Genomic DNA, 21241 nt, shown 5'->3' with positions numbered 1-21241 from the left:
GTAATCTCCTGAACAAAAGCATAAACGGACTCATTGAAAAGCAACATTCTCCTAGCCCAGTTAGCAAGTGGATAAGGAGGCTTGCTTATCTAATTCTGGTGCCCTTGGTTTAACCACTAACTAGACTATTATTGTCTCCCCAGTTGTAGATAGAACTGTCAGTTTTAGGTGATGACTAAAATCACAGGCTGGGTAAACATTTCCCAGGTGGAGATTGATACTGGGAAGGAACCCTGGGAATAATAATGCAAATGGGGAAGTTTGTGAAAACACAGTAATAATTCTATTTCTAGACTTATTTTTTTGCCAGATTATTTTTGGTGCCATTTACTAAATGAAGGGTTGAATTTCACTGGGTTTAGCCGGGTTGAAGTCGTCTAGACATCTGTAACCCACATCAAAACCAGGACGAATCAAGAAGTAACTCGAGTTTTCTGGCACTCTTGCCTCAATCATCTAGGATCTAGGGCACTGTTCTAAGATGGTCCTCATTTTTGGTTCCAAGGATTTTTTCATGTGACCAAATACGGTTTCTTGGGTTTTTGTTTGTTTGTTTGTTTTTTGTTTTCTTGGTGGAGGAGGCTCTTTGGCTAAGCTGCCGATCTTGGACAGCAGGTGATTACTGATCACTAGTGTTTTCTGGGCGAGACAGTTGCACTAACCCCCTCCCCTCCTCCCCCGCCCCCCTCCTCCCAGCGTCTGGAAAGGTGCAGGATCTGCTAAACCGTGCATCGCACAGCGGCGGCCGGAGCAGACGCGGGATGGTCGCGTGTCCCCAGCAGAACAGAGGGGGGCAGCCAGAGAGCCTGGGAAAGGTAAGGGCAGAGAATCCGGGCGCGTATGGGCGTCTAGGAAGAGCAGAAGGTCAATTGGGCGGGGGAGGCAGTTGCTGAGTGCAGGTGTGGAAGGGGCTGCCTCAGGCCCACCCTTTGCAGCCGAGCGGGCGGGGAGCCAGGCCTGGGAGCCGAGCGGGGAACAGGGAGACTGCGGACTGGGCGCGCTCCCCAATCACTCTCTCCCCCTCGTTCCCAAGGCCTCAGGGAACGGCCCTCGCCCGGAGGCCCAGCCTGCCGGCGCCAGCACCGCAGCGCCAGCCGCGGCCGCTACTGCGGGGGGCCGGACCGCCGCCAGGGGGCGGGAGCTGCGCCGCGAACAATGGCCGCGCTCGGCCGCGGGCCGAATGGAGGAGGAATGGAGCTAGGGCCGGAGCCGGGCGCGCGGCCCGGGTCCGCGGAGGACCGGCGGCGCGCACGCGCGCGACGGGCCGGCAGGGACGCGGGAGCGGCTGCGCAGGCGGGGGCGCGCGGCGCGGGCCCGGGAGGGCGCGGCGGGAGCGCTAGGAAGGCGGGCGGAGGCGGGGGGCGGGGAGCCGGAGGGGTGGAAGCCGGCGGCGGCGGCGGCGGCGGCGGCGGCCGAGCGGGGTCAGTTCTCTGTAGTGCTTGCCAATGTTGGAGCCGTCTGCAAAGTGTCCCTGGCAAGAAGGTAAATACCCTCGTTGGGGGCGTCCGGGAGGCCCCGACTTCCGCCCCGCTGGCGGAGGAGACAGAGGGCGCTGGGGAGCCTTGCAGGTCCTCGGCGCGCGGCGAACCCCGAGAAGAGCGGCCCCTTGGCGGCCTCCCCTCCCCCGCGCCTTCCCTCCCTCCTCGGGATCTCTCCAGGCGGGAGGGGGGAGGGGAGGAGGACCGTGGGGGTGCGGAGGAGCCGGGGAAGAGGCGAATGAATTGGGGGGGGGGCGTGTGTGGAGGGGTGGGACGACACAGGTGTCCGGAGGGGAGGAGCCGGGAGGAAGGCTAGGAGGCCGGCATAAATGGAGTGCCCGGGTTGGGGGTGGGGTGGGGGAGGCAGGCTCCCGACGGAGGGCGCAGAAAGATAGGGTCTAAGGGGCCCGGGTGGGAACAGTCTGAAGAGAGGACGGTGGGTGAAGCGGCGGTGTGGGAGGGAGGGAGGGAGGGAGGGAGGGGGAGGGCCCGAGGGTGGGTCCCTGCGGAGGGGAGGGGAAGGGAGGGGAGGAGAGATGGAGCGAGGCCCTAGGAGGGTCTGCGGGGAATGGCCCCGGGGGCGCGGGAGGAGCGGCGGGCCCGGGGCGCGCCTTGGGGTGGTGCTGGTGGCTATTTCTGTATAATGGGCAAGTGGTGAAGACGTAACACGCCGAAATGGGGAAGGTAGGTGGGGCCGAGGGGACAAAATATATCCTATGACAGGCAAGTTCTGATGTGGCTCGTAAGAACTACTACCGTGAGGACTCGGCTTAAAGGGGTAGTTGGCAGTTAGTGACCTTGCCGAGGTGAAGGGAATTGGGCGGAGAGACAAAGATCAGTTACAGAATCCACTGTGTGAGGGCAGAGCCTCCAGTCCCTCCCGGGGAGAGCCGGGGATTGTGATGAGGGGGGTGTTCCGCAGAGGCAATCGAGGAGACGCTGAACTGGGATTCTTAGGGAGGGGGGCGGGGATAATGGCCTCGGGGTTCTGGAAGTCCCTGGAAATACGTGCAGGATTTTGCATTTGTGAATAATTTTCTTTGGAAAGGGTCCATACTCTGCGTGACCCGCCGCTCCCCACACCCCCAAAAGGTTAAGAACTCTTGGGGTAGGGATGGACCGTTCAATTAAGGGAATGTACTAAAGGATTTTGAAGTGGGCGGTTCCAGCAGAAACGATAGAGATGATCCTTTAGAGGTATTTCACGGTTAGGTGAAAACCCTTATTTTTAATATTTTGATTTCACAATTTTGGTGAACTTTTGCTGAGCATTACTTCTCTTCTGATGCATCCTTACATTTTAGGAAACCATGGCGAACACTTGGATTCAAAATTATGATGGGCAGGCAGGATAATAGTAACCTTGTAGGAGAAAAGATTGCAACGTTTCTCCAGGAGGGCATTTCTTCCCTAGTCCTTTCTAAAGATGATTCAAATATATTGTTGTGAATTGAGCTGCAGTGGAAAAAAAAATTAGTTAATAAAACAATTATAAACCCAGACATCCTGTATCTCAGTTGTTTTGTAATACGGCAAGTGTTTCACTTTTCAGTTTGTCTATATTTTACTGCAAACCAGAGATCTCATATATCACTTGAATTGTAGATTTGCTGCGTTTTGCAGCAGGCCTGTATTAAATTTGTGAGGCATTTATACCAAACTGTGGGGTGTGTATGCTGGTTTTTTTTTTTTCCTGCTATGATTTCAACTCAAGTCACCATTGCCACATGTCATTACATAGCAGTGTAGTTTGAAATTTATTTGAAAGTGATCATTAGCTGGAAGGATATAGTGCATATTTCCTAACAAATTACTGAATTTTTCCTCAAAAATCCGTTTTGGATCTGTAAAAATGTTGCAGCATAATCAGAATATGTATTGTTAACTACAGATGGAATGCCATGTAATTTTTAAGTTTTAACTTTTTATTTGGAAATAATTTCAAGCTTATAGAAAAGTAGGAAGGATAATAATACAAAGAATACTCATGTAACCTTTACTCAGATTTACCTGTTAGCATTTTATTCACTTATCACTAGATCGGGGTCTGTCATGTGTACATAATATTTTTTTTCCTGAATCATTTGAGGGTAAGTTACGTCATGACTCTTTATTCCTAATCGGCATGGAAAACCATATAAATTTTATATTTTAGATTTTTTGGCTTGCCTGGATGAAGTTCTAGGAAAGAGTGGCTTGGTTTGGCTTTCAACAAAGAATATTAAAAATATCTAAGATGATCAAACTTTTCAGTGTGTAAACAATACAGAAAGTGAGGCTGAGTGGTTTTCCTGTTTTAGGATCAGATTCTGAAAGATATAATTGGCCAGTACTTTGGGATTTTTTCTTTGTAGCTAACCTCTTTACTATCACTCCCTCCTTTTGTTCACTTTGAGTTCTGGGTATCTGATAATTAATGTGTACAGATCATAATAAAGAGAAAAACCTAGATATTGTAAAATTGAATTGTGTTAATATTAGACTGAATAGTTGGAGGCATGCACAGTATGATCAAATTATGTGTAGATATATTTGTGCCTCTTTTAGGTACTCAAGGAAATATTAGATGAGTGTCTAGAATCCATAAGAATTACAATTTATAATTGATTTTAAACAAATCACCAAAGTTCCAAAGGAACCTTGCTGTTATGTTGTCCTAGAGATCAAGACCTTTGTGACAGGAAAAATTTTAAGAGGTGAAGTCTTTATTTATAAATTTAATGTATAATAAAGAGATGAGGACTTCAAACCAGACCATACTAGGTTTTAATCCTAGCAGTGGACTGTGGGATGTAATACAACTTCTAGAAAAGCGGAGATAACCTCTATATCCCGGGGTGATGAAGATTAAATGAGTTAATATAAAAATGGCAAAATATAACATGTGGTATATAACATTAGTGTATGATAAATGTTAGTTTTCTTTCTTGGTGGTGAGATTTCTATATACTTAGAATCTTTCACAGGCTCTTAAGAGATATTAAAGTTTATATTAAATTATTCTGCTTTTCTTACATAAAAGTTCTTTTGGATGCCTACTTTGAAAAAGAAGTGAAAGTTAAGAAAAAACATTTTTTAATGCTTTTTAAGGACCCTGTGAAGTTTTTAGAGTAAGAAGCTTTGAGCTGATAGTTTTCGGGTAGTTTGGAGCCTAAGAATGGTATAGTAATTGTTTTTGCTTTTCATATTGTCCAATAAGACATTTATGTGAGGATTGCCTATCAATTGTGGGATGGTGCTGCTATAACAATTTGTAGAGAAATTAATTTAATAACACTATTTTATGAAGCAATATTTAATTGTTGAAGATTTTATAGATTTAATTTTGTACAGCTTTCAATTTATCACATGGGTAAAATCTGATAATAAAAGCAGTAAGTTATATCAGCAATACATTTCACATACATGTTGGACTTCCAATTCTTCATGAGCAGCAAATCTTCTACAGTTAGTTGCCCTCTCTCCATAAATTGCTCTGCCTGTTTTCATTTAGTAGCTTGGAATCTGGAACTGCATGTCCTAATGTGCCTGACTGGATAGCACTGTCGGGCATTTTTGGGACATGTGAATAGGTTTCTCTAAAAGTACTTAGCTGTAATTGGAATGAACTGCAGCTGGAAACTTTTTTGATAGTGGATGGAGAAGTGGATTTTATGAAATCATAGGGAGTATAAAACTGCTCTACATTTTATTGATATTTTATTGAATTATTTTAAATGTAGGACAGTAGAGCAGGCATGTCTGTAAAGAAGGAATGAAGTGTTAAAGACGTGTCCCTATGGGCATTCCGAATTGTCCATAGTATGGTTGTGAATTATAATTTATATATTGACGTAAATGTAATATAACTTGGTAAAAAAAGTATAAGTTCAGAATATTATTCAGTTACGTCATGGAGTGCTATTATAGACCTATTAGTTTCATGTTTTAATTTATACAAATCTTTATAATTGTGAAGGAGAGGCTTACAGAATACTTAAAATTTTATGGTCAATTTTAAGCAGTTTTGTTTTTTCTTACAACTACCCTTTGTATCAGAAGATTAGAACTTTATTTTTTTTTTTTTCAACGTTTATTTATTTTTGGGACAGAGAGAGACAGAGCATGAACGGGCGAGGGGCAGAGAGAGAGGGAGACACAGAATCGGAAACAGGCTCCAGGCTCTGAGCCATCAGCCCAGAGCCCGACGCGGGGCTCGAACTCACAGACCGCGAGATCGTGACCTGGCTGAAGTCGGACGCTTAACCGACTGCGCCACCCAGGCGCCCCAGAAGATTAGAACTTTAAAAAATGTAACCTTATATCTTATTGTGACTACTTCTTGGAATCCGCCCACTACTGTTACAAACTCTAATATTGAAGAGCACCCCTATATTTACTGTAGCATTATTTACAGTAGCCAAATTATGGAAGCAATCTAAGTGTCCATTGATAGATGAATAGATAAAGAAGATGGGGTGTACACACACACACAATGGAATATTTTTCAACCGTAAAAAAGAATGCCATCTTGCCTTTTGCAACAGCATGGATGGATCTAGAAAATATAATGCTAAGTGAAGTAAGCCAGTCAGAGAAAGACAAATACCATATGATTTCAGTTTGATGTGGAGTTTAAGAAACAAAACAAGTGAACAAAGGAAGGGGAGGAAAAAAAAGAGACAAACCAAAAAACAGACTTTTAACTATAGAGAACAAACTGATGGTTACCAGAGGGGAGGTGGGGGGGTGGGTGGGAGGGGTGGGGAAAGGTGCAATAGTTGAAGGAGATTAAGAGTACACTTATCTTGATAAATACTGGGTACTGTATAGAATTATTGAATTATTATATTGTACATCTGAAACTAATGTAATACTGTATGTTAACTATGCTGGAATTAAAATAAAAAAATAACAAACTCTAATACTGAAGAAACACATATAGGTCTATAGATAAGCATTTGTAACTTTTAGAGGCTTACATGAGATAAAAACAAAATAGAATTTCTCAAATTTGGTGAGTGTCGAATTCTAGAAAGTAGGGGACACTAAATCACTGAGATGCTTTTAGTGGCTTTTTCACATTTTAACTTCCAAATGAATTATTTTCAGTTAAAAAAATGAAAATTGGTTGGGGCTGTATTTTTAGTTATACCTAGTGTATTTTAATACCATTTGACTACTGACGCACTTTTTAGTGATTTCTTTTTTTTTGAACAAAATGTAAATGTTTAAGTTTCATAATTTATCATTTTCAAGTTCTAATGTAACTCATTTACTCATGTTAAACAGGGAATTATTTTTTTGGTTTATCGAGGTATGTTAATTAATACCTAAATCACCATAGGAGTATAGAATTTTAGAGTTGAATGGGATTGTCTTATTTATTGTTGCATAACGAATTGCCCTGGGAAGTAAGGGCTTAAAACAACAAACATTTATTACTCAGTTTCTGTGGGTTAAAAATCTGGGTGCAGCCTATCTGGTACTTGTGGCTCAAGGCCTCTTAGAGGTTGCAGACAAGCTATCCCTGGAGCTGTGGTCTCATCTGAGAGAGTGACTGGGGGAAGAGCTGCTTCCAAGCTCATTCATGTAGCGCTTGGCAAGATTCAGTTGGCTTGGGAGGTATTGGACTGAAGGCCTCCATTTCTTTTGGGTTGTTGGCCAGAGGCCTGTCTCAATTCTTTGCCATCTGGGCCTGTCCAAAGGGCAGCTCACAGTATGGCAGTTAGTTTGCTTCAGAGCAGAGAGGTGAGAGAACAAGAGCAGGTAACACCCAAGGTGGAAATTGTGATCTTTTCTGTAATCCAGTCTTGTGAGCGGGGTCTTATTTCTGTTGTATTTTATTTGTTAGAGGCTGCCAGTGACTTTAGTTTACTTTTTACAGATTTAAAAAAGAAAGAAAGAAAGAAAAAGAACTCGAAAGACACACAAAGTAGTTTGCCAAGGCTCAAAAGGTAATCTCCTGAAGAGCTTGGAATAATATTCACATCCAGTGATCCTCAGCCGTTGTGCTGTTTCTACAACATATGATTTTTTTTGAAAATATAAAAATTGTTGCAGATGCCGAGGTCACTATGATAACATATATATATTGAAAACTTTCAAATTCATTTTGAATTGACCTCAGTTTGTCATCTTGAGAAAATGGTAGCTGTATATATACACACACACGGTATACGTAAGAGTGTGTATATAAGAACCTATGTGTGTGTATATGTATATAGTGTATCTGTGTGTGTGTGTACGTGTATATATCAAGAACCTTTGTTTCTGAGGGAAATTTTAATATTAAAGTTTTACAGCATAAAAGATTCTTACCCAAGTGACTGGATTTAGTGCTTTTGCTCTTTATCAAGACTGTGTTGTTGCTTTTTAGATAAATTTTCTTGAAGGGTAGTGTCTGTACATAATTTGTTTTTCTTATTTTATTTTATTTTTTTAGTAGCCTCTATGCCCAATGTGCAGCTTAAACTCACAACCCCTAGATCAGGAATTTCATATTATACTGATTGAGCCAGCCAGGTGCCCCCATAATTTATTTTTTCATGTAAACTTTTTACATTGTAAGATCCCATGATTTGTTTGTTCATAGACTTGGGTGTTCTGCCCTTCTTTGGTATCTATTTTTAAATTTTTTTTTCAACGTTTATTTATTTTTGGGACAGAGAGAGACAGAGCATGAACGGGGGAGGGGGAGAGAGAGAGGGAGACACAGAATCGGAAACAGGCTCCAGGCTCCGAGCCATCAGCCCAGAGCCTGAAGCGGGGCTCGAACTCACGGACCACGAGATCATGACCTGGCTGAAGTCGGACGCTTAACCGACTGCGCCACCCAGGCGCCCCAATTTTTAAATTAAGTTTAGAAGAGATTTGCCACATGCAAAGAAATATAATTGTAGCAGGGAGGTCAGACCCAGAAGGAAACAAACCCAAATGTAACAATGGGATATGTCAGGACAGTGATTTTTTTTTTCCTGAAAATTTTATGTGAAATTTTATTGTGCATGCTGTTTTTATAATGATGATAAACAAAACCACAAACAGAAAAAAAAAATCCAGCTAGGTTATCTTACTTTGTACTCTTCCATACCACCTAGGAGAGTAAGTGGGAGAGTAAGTGTTGTATGTTCTTCAGGCTTAATTTGTCTTAGAGAGCTTGGAAACAAAGCTGTTTAAAACCTTCCTAGAACAAGGGGAGTGTATATTAAATATTAATCTGAAAATTTCAGATTGTTTTTAATAGCTCCACTTTTGCTGGAATTGTTTTAGAACCAGAAGGGTCATCTTTCAGCCTACCTCTGCACTGTCCACTAGTCACATATGGTTATTTAAATTTAAATTAATGTCAAAAATTTTAAAACATCAAAAATTTACTTTCTTGTTGCATTAGCCACATTTCAAGTGCTCGGTAGCTATATGTGGCTAGTGGCTACTGGATTAGACACTGCAGATATATAAAGCATGTTTATCATCATAGAAAGTTCTATGTTGACCTAGATCTACTCCATTTTATATTTGATTTTGATCAAGGACATGTGTTTAAAGTGCTAATCATTGAGATCACCAACTAAGTTGAACTTTATTTCTTCATTTTCATTTTCCAGTTTTTGGAGCCGTGAGGGATACAGCAGTTTGGTCAATATTGTTTTAACATGCTTCAAATAAATCAGGTGAGTTTGTGTTAAGGCATGTCCTACTTATATGGTGCTTGGGCCATAAATTGTGGAACGTATTAACCCAGCTTTTCTATAGCCATAACCTGGCCACCGCTTTATAGAGCAATTACATCCTATATATTCACCATAGGAGACTGTGCAGGGCAGGTTGTCTAAGGATCATAGTGACAGTTCTGCAAGTTGTTAACTTATGAGTGTGCAGAGCAGAAGGTGTGTCTGTTCTTTTTGATGTTCCATCCCTCCAAGACTTAGTGTGTTCAGACTGCTTACAATTGTGATCTAGCTTCAGTAGGTGGCAGTTCTGTAGACTGAAAGCATTTCTAGTGACAGATCTTGTGAAGTAGTTCTATCAGTGTGTTAAAAAAAAGTTCCTTTTCTAGGGCACTGGAAAAGGCTAGAAGGAAGGCTCTGTTAAATAAACTTTAGCCTATAATGTCTTAGACTCACTGAAAGAAGTATTTTTCTTAGGTCTTGGCATTTCTCCAAGAACTTTATACATTTCATCTTATTCATTCTGAACAAATAGGGCATTGTGTTGGAAGTATAATATTAGGAAATACTTTTATTTCAGATTTGTAAGTCAAGAGAGAAAGAATTGGATTGCAAGAAGTAATGAATTTTGTGTGTGTGTGATTTAATGAAGTGGTACACGCCCACCCCCGCCCTGTCCTGCTCAGCTTGTCTAAGTAATACCCTCCAGTTGTGCATCACGCACCATCTCTCAGCCAGTGACTTCTAAGTTTATACTTCGCCTGGATCTCTCTTCCGAGCTCCGCACTCATGTAGCAGTTGCCAACCCGATCTCTTAACTTGGGTATCTTTATGCATCTCAGAATTAACATGGGCACAAGAAATGGTCTCAGTGCTTTGATACACCAGACTGAGTTCCTGGGTTGGTTGAGGTCGTCGTGCCAGCTGGAGGAGCTTTGCATAGATTGCCCCTGCCTGGGCCTCTCTTTCTGTCCGCTGTGGTTGGCTCACTTGACTCTGAAGCCTAGTATTTGCTCTCATAGCACCCTGCCCTTTTATTTAATGATGTTCTAACATTTGCAGTTCTAGTCAAATATCTAGTTGTTTGCTTAACATCTTTGTTCCTTGTTAGGGACCGTATGCTACATGAAGGTAGCGACTCTGCTGGTTTATTCTTGTATCCCCAGGTCCTAGAATAGTTCTGGTTGGATATGTTTTTTTCATGTATTCGCTGAATGAGTGCATGGACGGTGCTGGGGTTGTCACCAAAGCAAGGAACTCTCCATTCTTTTCAAAATAACTGCGTAACCGTATCATCACTTGAGGTATTCTGTGCTTGCTTTACACAAATGCCACTAACATATAATTTCTTTCTTATGCAAAGTTATTCTTTGACTTTCTCCTTGTACTAGAAAATTTTCTCCTGCAACAAATGTTGCTTTCATCAAAGATGATACCTATGTAGGTTTAAAGGAATCTGAAGCTGTACCATGCTTAGTGCTTTCTGTGCCTTCATAGTTGCTGTCAAATCCCATGGGGTGCATTGATGGAGCTTTATGTGACATGACTCGCAAACTATGTTGTAGGTTTGGGTGGATGCCAAGTGTATGGATACCTGCTATTGTGTGGGTACGATTAGAATAATTTGTTTCATATTCCACCAAAGAAAGGTGGAAATAAACATTCTTTTTATGCCAGTCGTCATCACTGAAAATTATAGATTAGTCCTACTGAAGATTTACTGTTGGTGCTACTGGTCATGTTGAATCAGGCATTATAAACAATTCTAGGCAATGTTCTGCAAGGCCACAAGCAGTTTCCTGTGCTTTGGCTGGAATTGTACACAGTGCTTGGAGATGTATACGCTGTCCTGGTAACATATGTGTATTTTTAGACTCAACCTCAGGACTCTCTTGCTATCAACTAAGTTTCATCCCCCCAAATGTTCAAGTCTGAGGGGAAAAATTACTCTAATTTGGAATAGAAGTTATAGAGAAGACTTTTTCTTCAGCCAGACTTAAACTTATGAGTGATTTATGTTTTATCATTGTCATGGTGACTGCTTTCCCACTAGAGTGTGAGGTCTCAAGATGACTGTGAAAAGGCATGAAAATGCGATTGAATCTGACACGTTGAAGCAGTTGAGGCTTTCACTGAGTGATTTTCAACACTGTCTTTCAGATTCATACTACATTCTTATTTGAGAGGTCATTTTGTTGTCTTAAGATGCCTGAGGAGTACTAACAAATTCTTCCATGTGTGTTCCTAGAACTAATTAAAAACAAGGCTATTGAGTTAAGTTTTATGATATTTTATTTGATATTAATTCTGCCTGACATTTTTAGGGATCATGGGACTGTCCCATGTTCTGTTACAGTAGTGGCACTCCTGTCTTTAAATTGTGCTCTAAATGTGTGTTTTCCATGTGCAACCCACGTAGAAAAATTAGGTAGTAGAGATAAACAAAAAGAAAACAGTCACAAATAATTCCACTATTCTTTTACAGAGATAATCACTGCTAAGCATTTTGGGGTGTATACTTCTAGATTTTTTTCCTATGCAGGTATGTTTTTATGTGAATATATGTTACTTTCAAAACTGGGATAATGTAATAGTCTGAAGTGACTTAATAATTCATAGTTTGGAAGTACTAAATTTGTTTAATCAAACCCTTATTGTTGGACAGATTTTGGTATTATAGTTAGTGCCAGAGTGATTTTTTCCCTTCTTTTTTAACATATAAGTATGTTCCTTTGTCCATTATTTTCTTGTAATTAATTTGTTAGAAATGGAAATACTGGTCAAACGAGTATGCAAATTTTAAAGATATTTGATGCATAAATCCCCAAAATACAAAATTATATTTATTAGAATGCCTGTTTTCTTACTTTCTTGACAAATTTTCAATGTTTGCCAATCTGTCTGACAAAAAGTGATATTTTAATTTGCATTTCTATGATTTGCTTCTGTTTGTTGTTCTTTTGTGTTCTGTCTTTTGTGAATTGTTTATATGTGTCCACTGGTAACTTTTCCTTTTTATTTGTAAATAAAATTCCTTGGATTATAACCCCTTGAGAGTTTTCTGAGCTAGTATTGATAATTATTACTTTATATTTTTCATTCATTTTTCAACAAATAACTAGTGGGAACCTATGTTTCCAGGTACTGTACTAAGTAGGAGTTTGGTATATTTTGGACCTTTCTCTCTGGTGATTAATTATGAACCCCTAGGGGAGCTGTAGCAAATTTAAATTAAGAAGGCATTTGTGCTATGAAATAATATTTTTCAATGAGTGCCTAAAATAAGGCAAAGTTTTTGGGATTAATTGGTGAGGCAGAATTGACAGGGCATGTATTCCACTGGGTTTAAGGGGAAGTCTGTATTAGGCAGCAGTAGGACTGGGAGAGTCCAGCAGCAGGGTATTAACAGAGGTCTCACTAGCCTGGTGGTTTCTTTGAAAGAGTTTTGCTGGTTTTGGAGTTTTGGAGGAACCTTTAAGTACTGACTCAAGTAGAATGAGAGGTTAGGCAGGACAGCACAGTATTTCAGTGCCAGAAGAGTGGGAGAGGAAGCCAGGTGTTATGTAGGAAGAATAAAGTACCAAGATACACTGCAAAGCATAAAGCCACTGTAGGATTATCAAGAAACGAAGACCTGGAGTTTAAGGGATAAGGATGACCTATGTCACAGGTTTGTTGTGAGGAGTAATTAAACTGACAAAGGCAAAATGCTTAGCATTGACCCTGGTACTATTGCTACTGCTACTCGTAATGCCGTTGCCGTCTAGCTCTGGAGATTGATGAGAAAGGAGGCAGACATTTAGATTGGTCATTAGAGTTGAGTAGTTGTTTGGGAGAATGAAAAGCACCTCGGACGTTTCTTAAGCCCAGGTCTGCGATAAGTGCTCTCCTCTTTCTTGCCATAGGCATCAAGAACTCTTATTCTTTTCTCTTAAAAGCTGCTTCTACTTAACTCTTAGTTATTTTTTCCCCAAGTCTGGCTATGGAGTAGGATCTACAATCTGCCCATCTCTCTTGAAGCTGTAGGATGCAGTCTATAGTTAGAGGATTAAAAAAATAACATAAGGAGTTAAAATGTGTAAGAAGGACTTTGGCTTTCTGCCGTGTTGACATAGCAAGATTTTTCCTCTATGTGGCCAGCTTCCAAGATGGGCCCAATGATCCCTGCCTCCTAGTATTTATACCATTGTATAATCCTCTCACACATTGTGTGGCCAATAGAATATGGTGGAAGTAATGGATCATTTCCAAGGACAGGTTATAAAAGACATTGTGGCTTTTGCCTCTTCTCTGTCTGTCTGTGCTGCTCCCCCCCACCCTTCCTTCCCTTGCTCATTCAGAGTAGTTAGCTGCCATGTTGTGAATAGCTCTATGGAGAGGCCCATGTGGTGAGAAATTGAGGCCTCCTGCCAACAGCTAACAAGGAACTGAGGCCTCTAGCCAACAGTGTGTGACTGAGTCTTCTTGGAAGCAGATCTTCCAGCCCTTGTCAAGTTTCCAGCTGTAAACTACTGGCCCACTGGCATCTTGACTGCCACCTCATGAGATATCCTGAGCCAGAACCACCCAGCTAAGCTGCTTCTTGATTGCCGAACCTCAGAAACTGTGTGAAAAAAATAAATGCTTGTTTTTTAAGATTCTAAGTTGGGGGTAATTTGTTATGCAGCAATAATATACTCTTCCTCCTTAAACAACTTGAGGACATATAGATATGTAAACAATGATTTTTAGACATTGGACGACAGGTGGCATCAGACTGTGATCCCTGAGAGAATGGAAACACATGAGGTAAGCCCTTCTTTACACTAGTTTACAGTAGAGCCTGGAGGTTGTTTATATAGGCTCCAGTGCAAGGAGGAGGAACCAAAACAGAGTTCACTTTCATTGAAATTAGGAAACAAAGATAAGTGTTTGGGAAGGCCAGGATGGTTAGAATTGCAGGGCAGAGTGCCAGAGAGAAGATACTTAGGGGGAGAAGGGTAAGTATATAGGTAAGTAAAAAAGTGCATTCAAGCATGAACACACTTTGGAGATCTGCAGAGGGTGCTTGAGTTTTTGGCTGAGTTCTGATCTGTAGATGCATGACAAGACTTATTCAAAGTCAGGGAAAGAATGACTGGAAAGCAGTGAAGAAAACAATTTCCGGAACTCATACAGAGCTGAGAATAGTTTGTGTCTAGACCATCTAGAGTCTAAAGACCTTCTAATACATGAGGCATTGGGAAGAGTCCTCAGAAGGCTTCAAGTGATCCCAAGTTACTTAACTGTACATCAGAACAAAGTCCAACTCTAGAGAAATACAACACAATTCAGAATCCAACAATGTAAAATTTATGGTTTGCATCATTCAGTCAAAAATTATAATGCTTGCCTCACCTTGAATAAGGAATAGAGCATCTAGACAGATCAGTAAAGAAATAGAGGACTTGAACAACAGTGTAAGCCAGTTAGACCTAATAGACATACACAAAACACCCAGGAATAGCTGGATACACATTTTCTCAAGTGCACATGTGACATTCTCCAGGGATAGTCCATATGTTAGGCCACAAAAAATTCTCAGTACATTTTAAACATTTATGAAACCATAAAAGTATCTTCTTCAGTCACAGTGGAATGAAGCTACAAAATCAATAACAAAGAATACCTGAAAACTCAAAAATATGTAGAAATTAAACAACATACTCATAAATAACCAATAGGTCAAAATCACAGGGGAAATTAGAAAATTATTACCAACCAAAATTATTACCAACAAATGAAAATGGAAACACAGCATACCATAACTTATGAGATGCAGCAAAAGTAGTACTTACAGGGAAATTTATAGCAGTGAATACCTATATTTAAAAAAGAAGAAATGAAACAAATAATCTAATTTCTTACTTTAAGGAAACTAGAAACAGAGGAGCAAATTAAATCCAAAGTGAACCAAAGAAAGAAAATAATAAAGATTAAAGGAAGATAAGTGAAATAGAGAATAGGAAACAATATAGAGAATCAGCAACACCAAAACCTTTTCTTTGAAAAGATCAACAAAATTAACAAACCTTTACCTAAACCAGACTGATAAAGGGGGAAAAAAAGCAAAGTCACACCTAACTAAAATCAGCAATGAAGGTGGGGATGTTGCTGCTGACCTTAAAGAAATAAAGAAGGATATAAGAGAGTACTATAACAATTAATTGTATTTCAACAGCTTGGGTAATCTACATGAAATGGACAAATTCCTAGAAACACAGATTACCAAAACTAACTTAAACAATAGAAAATATGACCTATAACAAGTAAATAGATTGAACCAGTAATAGTAATAATAACAAATCCCTTCCAAACACGAAAATTGTAGGACCAGATGGCATTACTGGTGAATTCTACCAAACATTTAAAGAAGAATTAACACTAATCCTTTCAAACTCTTCCAAAAAATGAGATGACAAAGAATACTTCCTAACTTTATGAGACCAGCATTACTCTGGTAGCAAAGCCAAACAGATACCATGAGAAACAAAACAAAACAAAACAAAACAAAACAAAAAAACCTGAAGATTAATATTCCTTGAATTTGATGTAAAAATCCTCAAGAAAACAATAAGAAACTAAATCCAGCAGTATATTTAAATGGTTATACACCGTGACTGAGTGGGATTTACCCAAGTGGGAATGCAAGGGCAGTTCAACATAGAAAAATCAAACTGCATCATACCCTGCATTAGTAGGATGAAGGGTAAAAAACAAACATCACCAGTTAATATGGAAGGCTTTTGACAAAATATAACACCTGTTTATAATAGAAACACTCCAAAACTAGAAAGAGAAGGGAAATTCTTCAGGATGATAAAGGGATTTATGAAGAACCCATAGCTAACTCAGTCGTAAAGGATCCAACTCAGTGGTAAAGGACAAAACTTTTCCCTATGATCAGAAGCAAGACAAGGATGCCTATTTTCACACTGCTGTTCAGCATTGTGGTAGGAGTTATAGCCAGAGCAGTTAGGCAAGAAAAAGAAAAGACATTTAAATTGGGAAGGAAGAAGTAAAACTGTTTGTATTTGCAGATAACATGATCCCATATATGGAAAATCCCAAAGAATCTACGAAAACCCACTAGAGGTAATAAACAAATTCAGAAAATTTGTAAGTACAGGATCAAACACAAAGTCAAATTGTGTTTCTGTATACCAGCAGTGAACAATCCAAAAAGGAGAAGAAAACTGTTCATTTAATAATATCCAAAAATTTAAGGAGTTGAACCATTTATACACTGTAAACTATAAAACATTGTTGAAAGAAATTAAAGAAGATCTAATTAAATGGAAGATCTAAATAAATGTGTTTATAGATTGGAAGATTTAGTATTGTTGAGGTGACAATACTATGCAAAACAATGTACAGATTCAATGAGATCTCTGTCAGAGTTCTAGTGACCTTTTTGCAGAATTGGAAAAGCAGGTTTTTAAATTCGTATGAAGTAGTCTATTTGCAGTGGTCTCAAATAGCCAAAACTCTATTCTTAAAAAAGAACAGAGTTGGAAGACTCATACTTCCCTCTTTCAAAACATATTAATAAAGTGACAGTAATCAAAACAGTGTGGTACTGACATAAGGATAGACATATAAACCAATGGAATAGAATTGAGAGGAGAGAAATAAACTATCTATCTATCTATCTATCTATCTATCTATCTATCTATCTTTATCTACAGATGATTTTTGACAAGAGTGCCATGACCACTCAATGCAAGAAAGAAAAATTTCTTTAACAATAGTTTTGGGACAACTAGATACCCACATGCAAAAGAATGCATTTAGACCCCTACCTCACACTGCATTAATATATTAACTCCAAATTGGGAGGAGGGTGTGTGCCTGGGTGGCTCAGTTGGTTAAGCATCCTATTCTTGGTTTTGGCTCAGGTCATGATCTCATGGTTTGTGGCTTTGAGCTCTGTGTCAGGTTCATTGCTGCTGGTGCGGAGCCTGTCTGGGATTCTCAATTCTCTCTCTCTCTCTCTCTCTCTGACCCCTACTCCCCCTCACCTTTCTATCAAAATAAATAAACTTAAGATATATTAACTCTAAGTGGATCATTGACTTAAATATAAGAACTAAAACCCTGAAAACTCAACAACAGAAGTATAAACAACCCAACTAAAAAATGGGCAAAAGACTTAAATTGACAATTCTCCAAAGAAGATACACAAATGACCAATATGAAGAAATACTCAACCTTGTTAGTGATTAGGGCAAAGCAAATGAAAACCACAATGACATACCACTTCATGCCAACCAGGATGACTAGAATAAAAGGCAAAAACAGTAACAAGTGTTGGTACAAGGGTGCAAAGTGTTGATACAACAATGTACAAAGGTATATTGCTGGTGGGAATGTAAAATGATTCACCCGTGGAAAACAATTTGGCAGTTCTTTAAAATATTAAACATAAAATTAGTATATGACCCAGCCATTCTATTCCTAGGTGTATATCCAAAAGAACTGAAAACAGGTGCTCCTATATATGTACACACATGTTCATAGTAATACTATTTACAATAGACAAATGATGGAAGCAGCCTAAATGCCTATAGATGGAAGAATGATTAAAGAATGATTAAAGATGGTGCTGTAGGAAGATCCTGAACTTGCTCCTCCCACAACAAATAAACAACTACATATGGAATAATGTTTCTACAACATATGTTTCTACAACAAAGGACAAAAAAGACAGCCTCGAGATGGAGAGAAGAGGCAGAAACATCATCTTGCCAAAACAAAACAAAACAAAAACCCCCAAAAAAACAAAACAAAAAAACATTCCAGGTGTAATATATAATCAGGAGGGAACTAAAAAATACAAAACTTTTCCCTGAGGAACCAGAGGTTAGTGATTCATAACAGGTATCCCAGTCATTGGATCCTGCATAACAGAGACAAGCCATGCAAATACTGGGCTTTGAAAACCAACTGGGATTATATCCAGAGAAACCATAGAACTATAGGAGTGGAGAACCCACTCTTAAAGGATTAGTACATGTACTCACCCCAGGATCAGCACAAAAATACCAATTTGAAAAGTGCCTCTGTGAAGAAGACCCACTTAGTAATTTTAAAGCGTCTGTCAGGAAACTGTTGGGACTTTTCTCTGGGGATGGAGGCATTGGTAGGTGCCGTATTTGTGACCTCATCCTACCTTGCTAATGTTGGTGCTGGTGGGAACCACTTTGCAGCTATATCTCAAATTCCTGGAGACAGTGGGCACACCCAGCTGAGAACCCTGCCCATTCCCACAGTGCAGTCATGTGTTGCAACCAGGTGAAAGCCGCACGCAGCCACATGCAGCTGAGCCAGGTGTCAGCCTCATTCACCCTGTGCTGGAGACATGGTGCCGCCACAGTAGACAGTGCAGGCAGCCCACACAGGGAATTGTGCTTTTGAGGTACATATGACATCTTCTACACAAGGCCACTCCTTCAAGACTAGGAGAGGTGATTTGATTTGCCTGATACATAGAAACAAACAAGAGTCAGGCAAAATGAGGAGACAGAGAATATGTTCCAAATGAAAGAACAAGATAAAACACCAGAAAATGACATTAATGAAATGGAGATAAACAACCAACCTGATAAAGAATTTAAAGTAATGGTCATAAAGATGCTCACTGAACTTGGGAGAAGAATAGATGAACACAGTGAGATCTTCCATACAGAGACAATGTAAGAAAGGTCCAAACAAAAGTTACAGAGCTGAAGAGTAAAATAACTGAACTGAAAAATACACAGACTGTATGAGCTGGATGAGCTGAATATTGGATCATTGACCTGGATGGCAAAGCAATAGAAGTCATGTAGACACATTAGCAAGAAGAAAAAAAAGTTAAGAAAATGAAGATAAGGGATTTTTCTTTCAGACACTATCAAGTGGAATAACATTCACTTTATTTGGGTCCTAGAAAGAAAAGAGAGAGAAAGGGGCAGAAAACTTATCTGAAAAAATCATGGTGGAAAACTTCTAGGTCCATGAGAGAATTCCAAATAAAATGAACCCAAAGAGATCCACATCAAGGTACATTGTAATTAAAATTATAGAGAAAATCTTCAAAATAGCGGGAGAAAACTTGTTACATAAAAGGGAAATGTCATTAGGCTATCAGCAGAGTTTTCAGCAGAAACTTTGCAAGCTAGAAGAGAGCAGCATGACATGTTCAAAGTGCTGAGTAGAAAAAACTGCCAACCAAGAATTCTCTAGTTGGTAAGGTTATCATTCAGAATTGAAGGAGAGATTAAGAATTGTTCAGATAATCAAAACCTAGAGGAGTTCATCACTACTAAACCAGCTTTACAAGAAATGTTAAAGGGACTTCTCTAAACTGAAAAGAGGTGGCAATAACAAGCAAATGTATGAAAGTAAAAATCTCTCTGGAAAAGGTAAATATATAGTAAATATATAACATTTACAAGAAATGTTAAAGGGACTTCTCTAAACTGAAAAGAGGTGGCAATAACAAGCAAATGTATGAAAGTAAAAATCTCTCTGGAAAAGGTAAATATATAGTAAAGGTAGTGGATCAATCACTTACAAAGCAAGTTTGAAGCTTAAAAAAAGACAAAAATAGGGGCACCTGGGTGGCTCAGTCGGTTAAGCATCTGACTTTGGCTCAGGTCATGATCTCACGGTTTGTGAGTTCGAGCCCCACGTTGGGCTCTGTGCTGACATCACGGAGCCTGGAGCCTGCTATGGATTCTGTGTCTCCTTCTGTCTCTGCCCCTCCCCAACTTGTGCTCTGTCTCTCTGTGTCTCTCAAAAAATAAATGTAAAAAGAAAATTAAAAAAAAGACAAAAATAGTAAAATTAAATAAAACTATGCTAATTAGTTAAAGACTGAATGAAATGATGTAAAACATGACATGAAAAATATAAAACGTGGGCAGGGTGGAGAAAATGTGTTTTGGAATATGTGTAAATTTAATTGCTATCAATTCAAAGCAGACCATTATATACATAGTAAGTTATATATGAACTTCATGGTAACCACAAAACAAAAAGTTACAATAAATACACAAAAGTGAATGAGAAGGAAGATGAACAGAACACTAAAGAAAGCCATCAAACCACAATGGAAGAGAAAGAAGAAAGGCACAGAGGAACTATGAAAACAGCCAGTAGACTGAACAAAATTGAAAAAAGTACACACCTATCAATAGTTGCTTTCAGTAAATGGCCTAAACTCTCCAACCAACAGATGCAGTGGCTGAATGGATTTAAAAAAAAAAAAAAAGCAAGACCCATCTATATGCTGCCTACAAGAGTCTCACTTCAGAAATAAGGACATACACAGACTAAAAATGAAAGGATAGAGAAAGATATTCCATGTAAATAGGAATTAAAAGAAACTGGAAGGATGCCTAGCTGGCTCAGGTGGTGGAGCATGCAACTCTTGATTTTAGGGTAATGAGTTCAAGCCCCATGGTGGGCATAGAACTTATTAAAAAAAAATGAAAGAAAGCAGTACGGTTACACTTTTAGCAAAGAAAATTGACTTTAAAACAAAAATTATAATAATAGACAAGGAAGGACATTACATAATGATAAAGGGGTCAATCCAAAAAGAAGACATAATAAATATATATGGACCCAACATAGGAACATCAAGATTTATCAAGCAAATATTAACAGATCTAAAGGGAGAAATTGATAGCAATACCGAAATAGTAGGGGACTTTAACACCCCATTATATCAATGAATAGATCATCCAGACAGCAAATTAATAAGGAAACCTCAGCCTTAAATGACACCATATAGATTTAATATATACAGAACATTCTATATAAAAGCAACAACAAACATTATTCTCAAGTGCACATAGGCCATTTTAGGTTAGATCACATGTTAGGCCACCAGTTAAGCTTCAGTAAATTAAAAAAGATTAAATTCTATTGAGCATCTTTTCTGATTACAATGGTATGAAACTAGAAATCAATTACAAGAAGAAAACTTGAAGATGGGGAGGTTAAACAACATGCTACCCAACGACCATTGAAGAAATCAAAGAAATAAGAAAAATTCTGAGAGATAAATGAAAATAGAACTATGATATACCAAAATCTTTGGGATAC

General features: G+C 39.4%; 1 protein-coding gene across 11 annotated transcripts in view; it reads left to right on the top strand.

Annotated features, from left to right (window-relative positions):
• Positions 1-696: 696 nt before the first annotated feature.
• The window catches only part of STAU2 (staufen double-stranded RNA binding protein 2), a 311608-nt gene continuing 291063 nt past the window's right edge, over positions 697-21241 (top strand). For 4 of the 11 annotated variants that reach the window (XM_045049928.1, XM_045049924.1, XM_045049923.1 and 1 more), the window contains exons 1-3: positions 7345-7414; positions 9065-9130; positions 11613-11669. In XM_045049928.1, the coding sequence (XP_044905863.1) occupies positions 11664-11669 (6 nt within the window). In that variant the 5' untranslated portion in view covers positions 7345-7414; positions 9065-9130; positions 11613-11663. Of the gene's footprint in view, positions 816-1353; positions 1483-2042; positions 2163-7344; positions 7415-9064; positions 9131-11612; positions 11670-21241 lie in introns of those variants that run through there. The other 7 variants (XM_023248482.2, XM_023248481.2, XM_023248480.2 and 4 more) reach the window with 7 other exon arrangements.

Source organism: Felis catus, chromosome F2 (genome assembly GCF_018350175.1).
Source record: "Felis catus isolate Fca126 chromosome F2, F.catus_Fca126_mat1.0, whole genome shotgun sequence".
Lineage (NCBI taxonomy): Eukaryota > Metazoa > Chordata > Mammalia > Carnivora > Felidae > Felis > Felis catus.
This window is presented reverse-complemented; position numbering and strand designations above follow the sequence as displayed.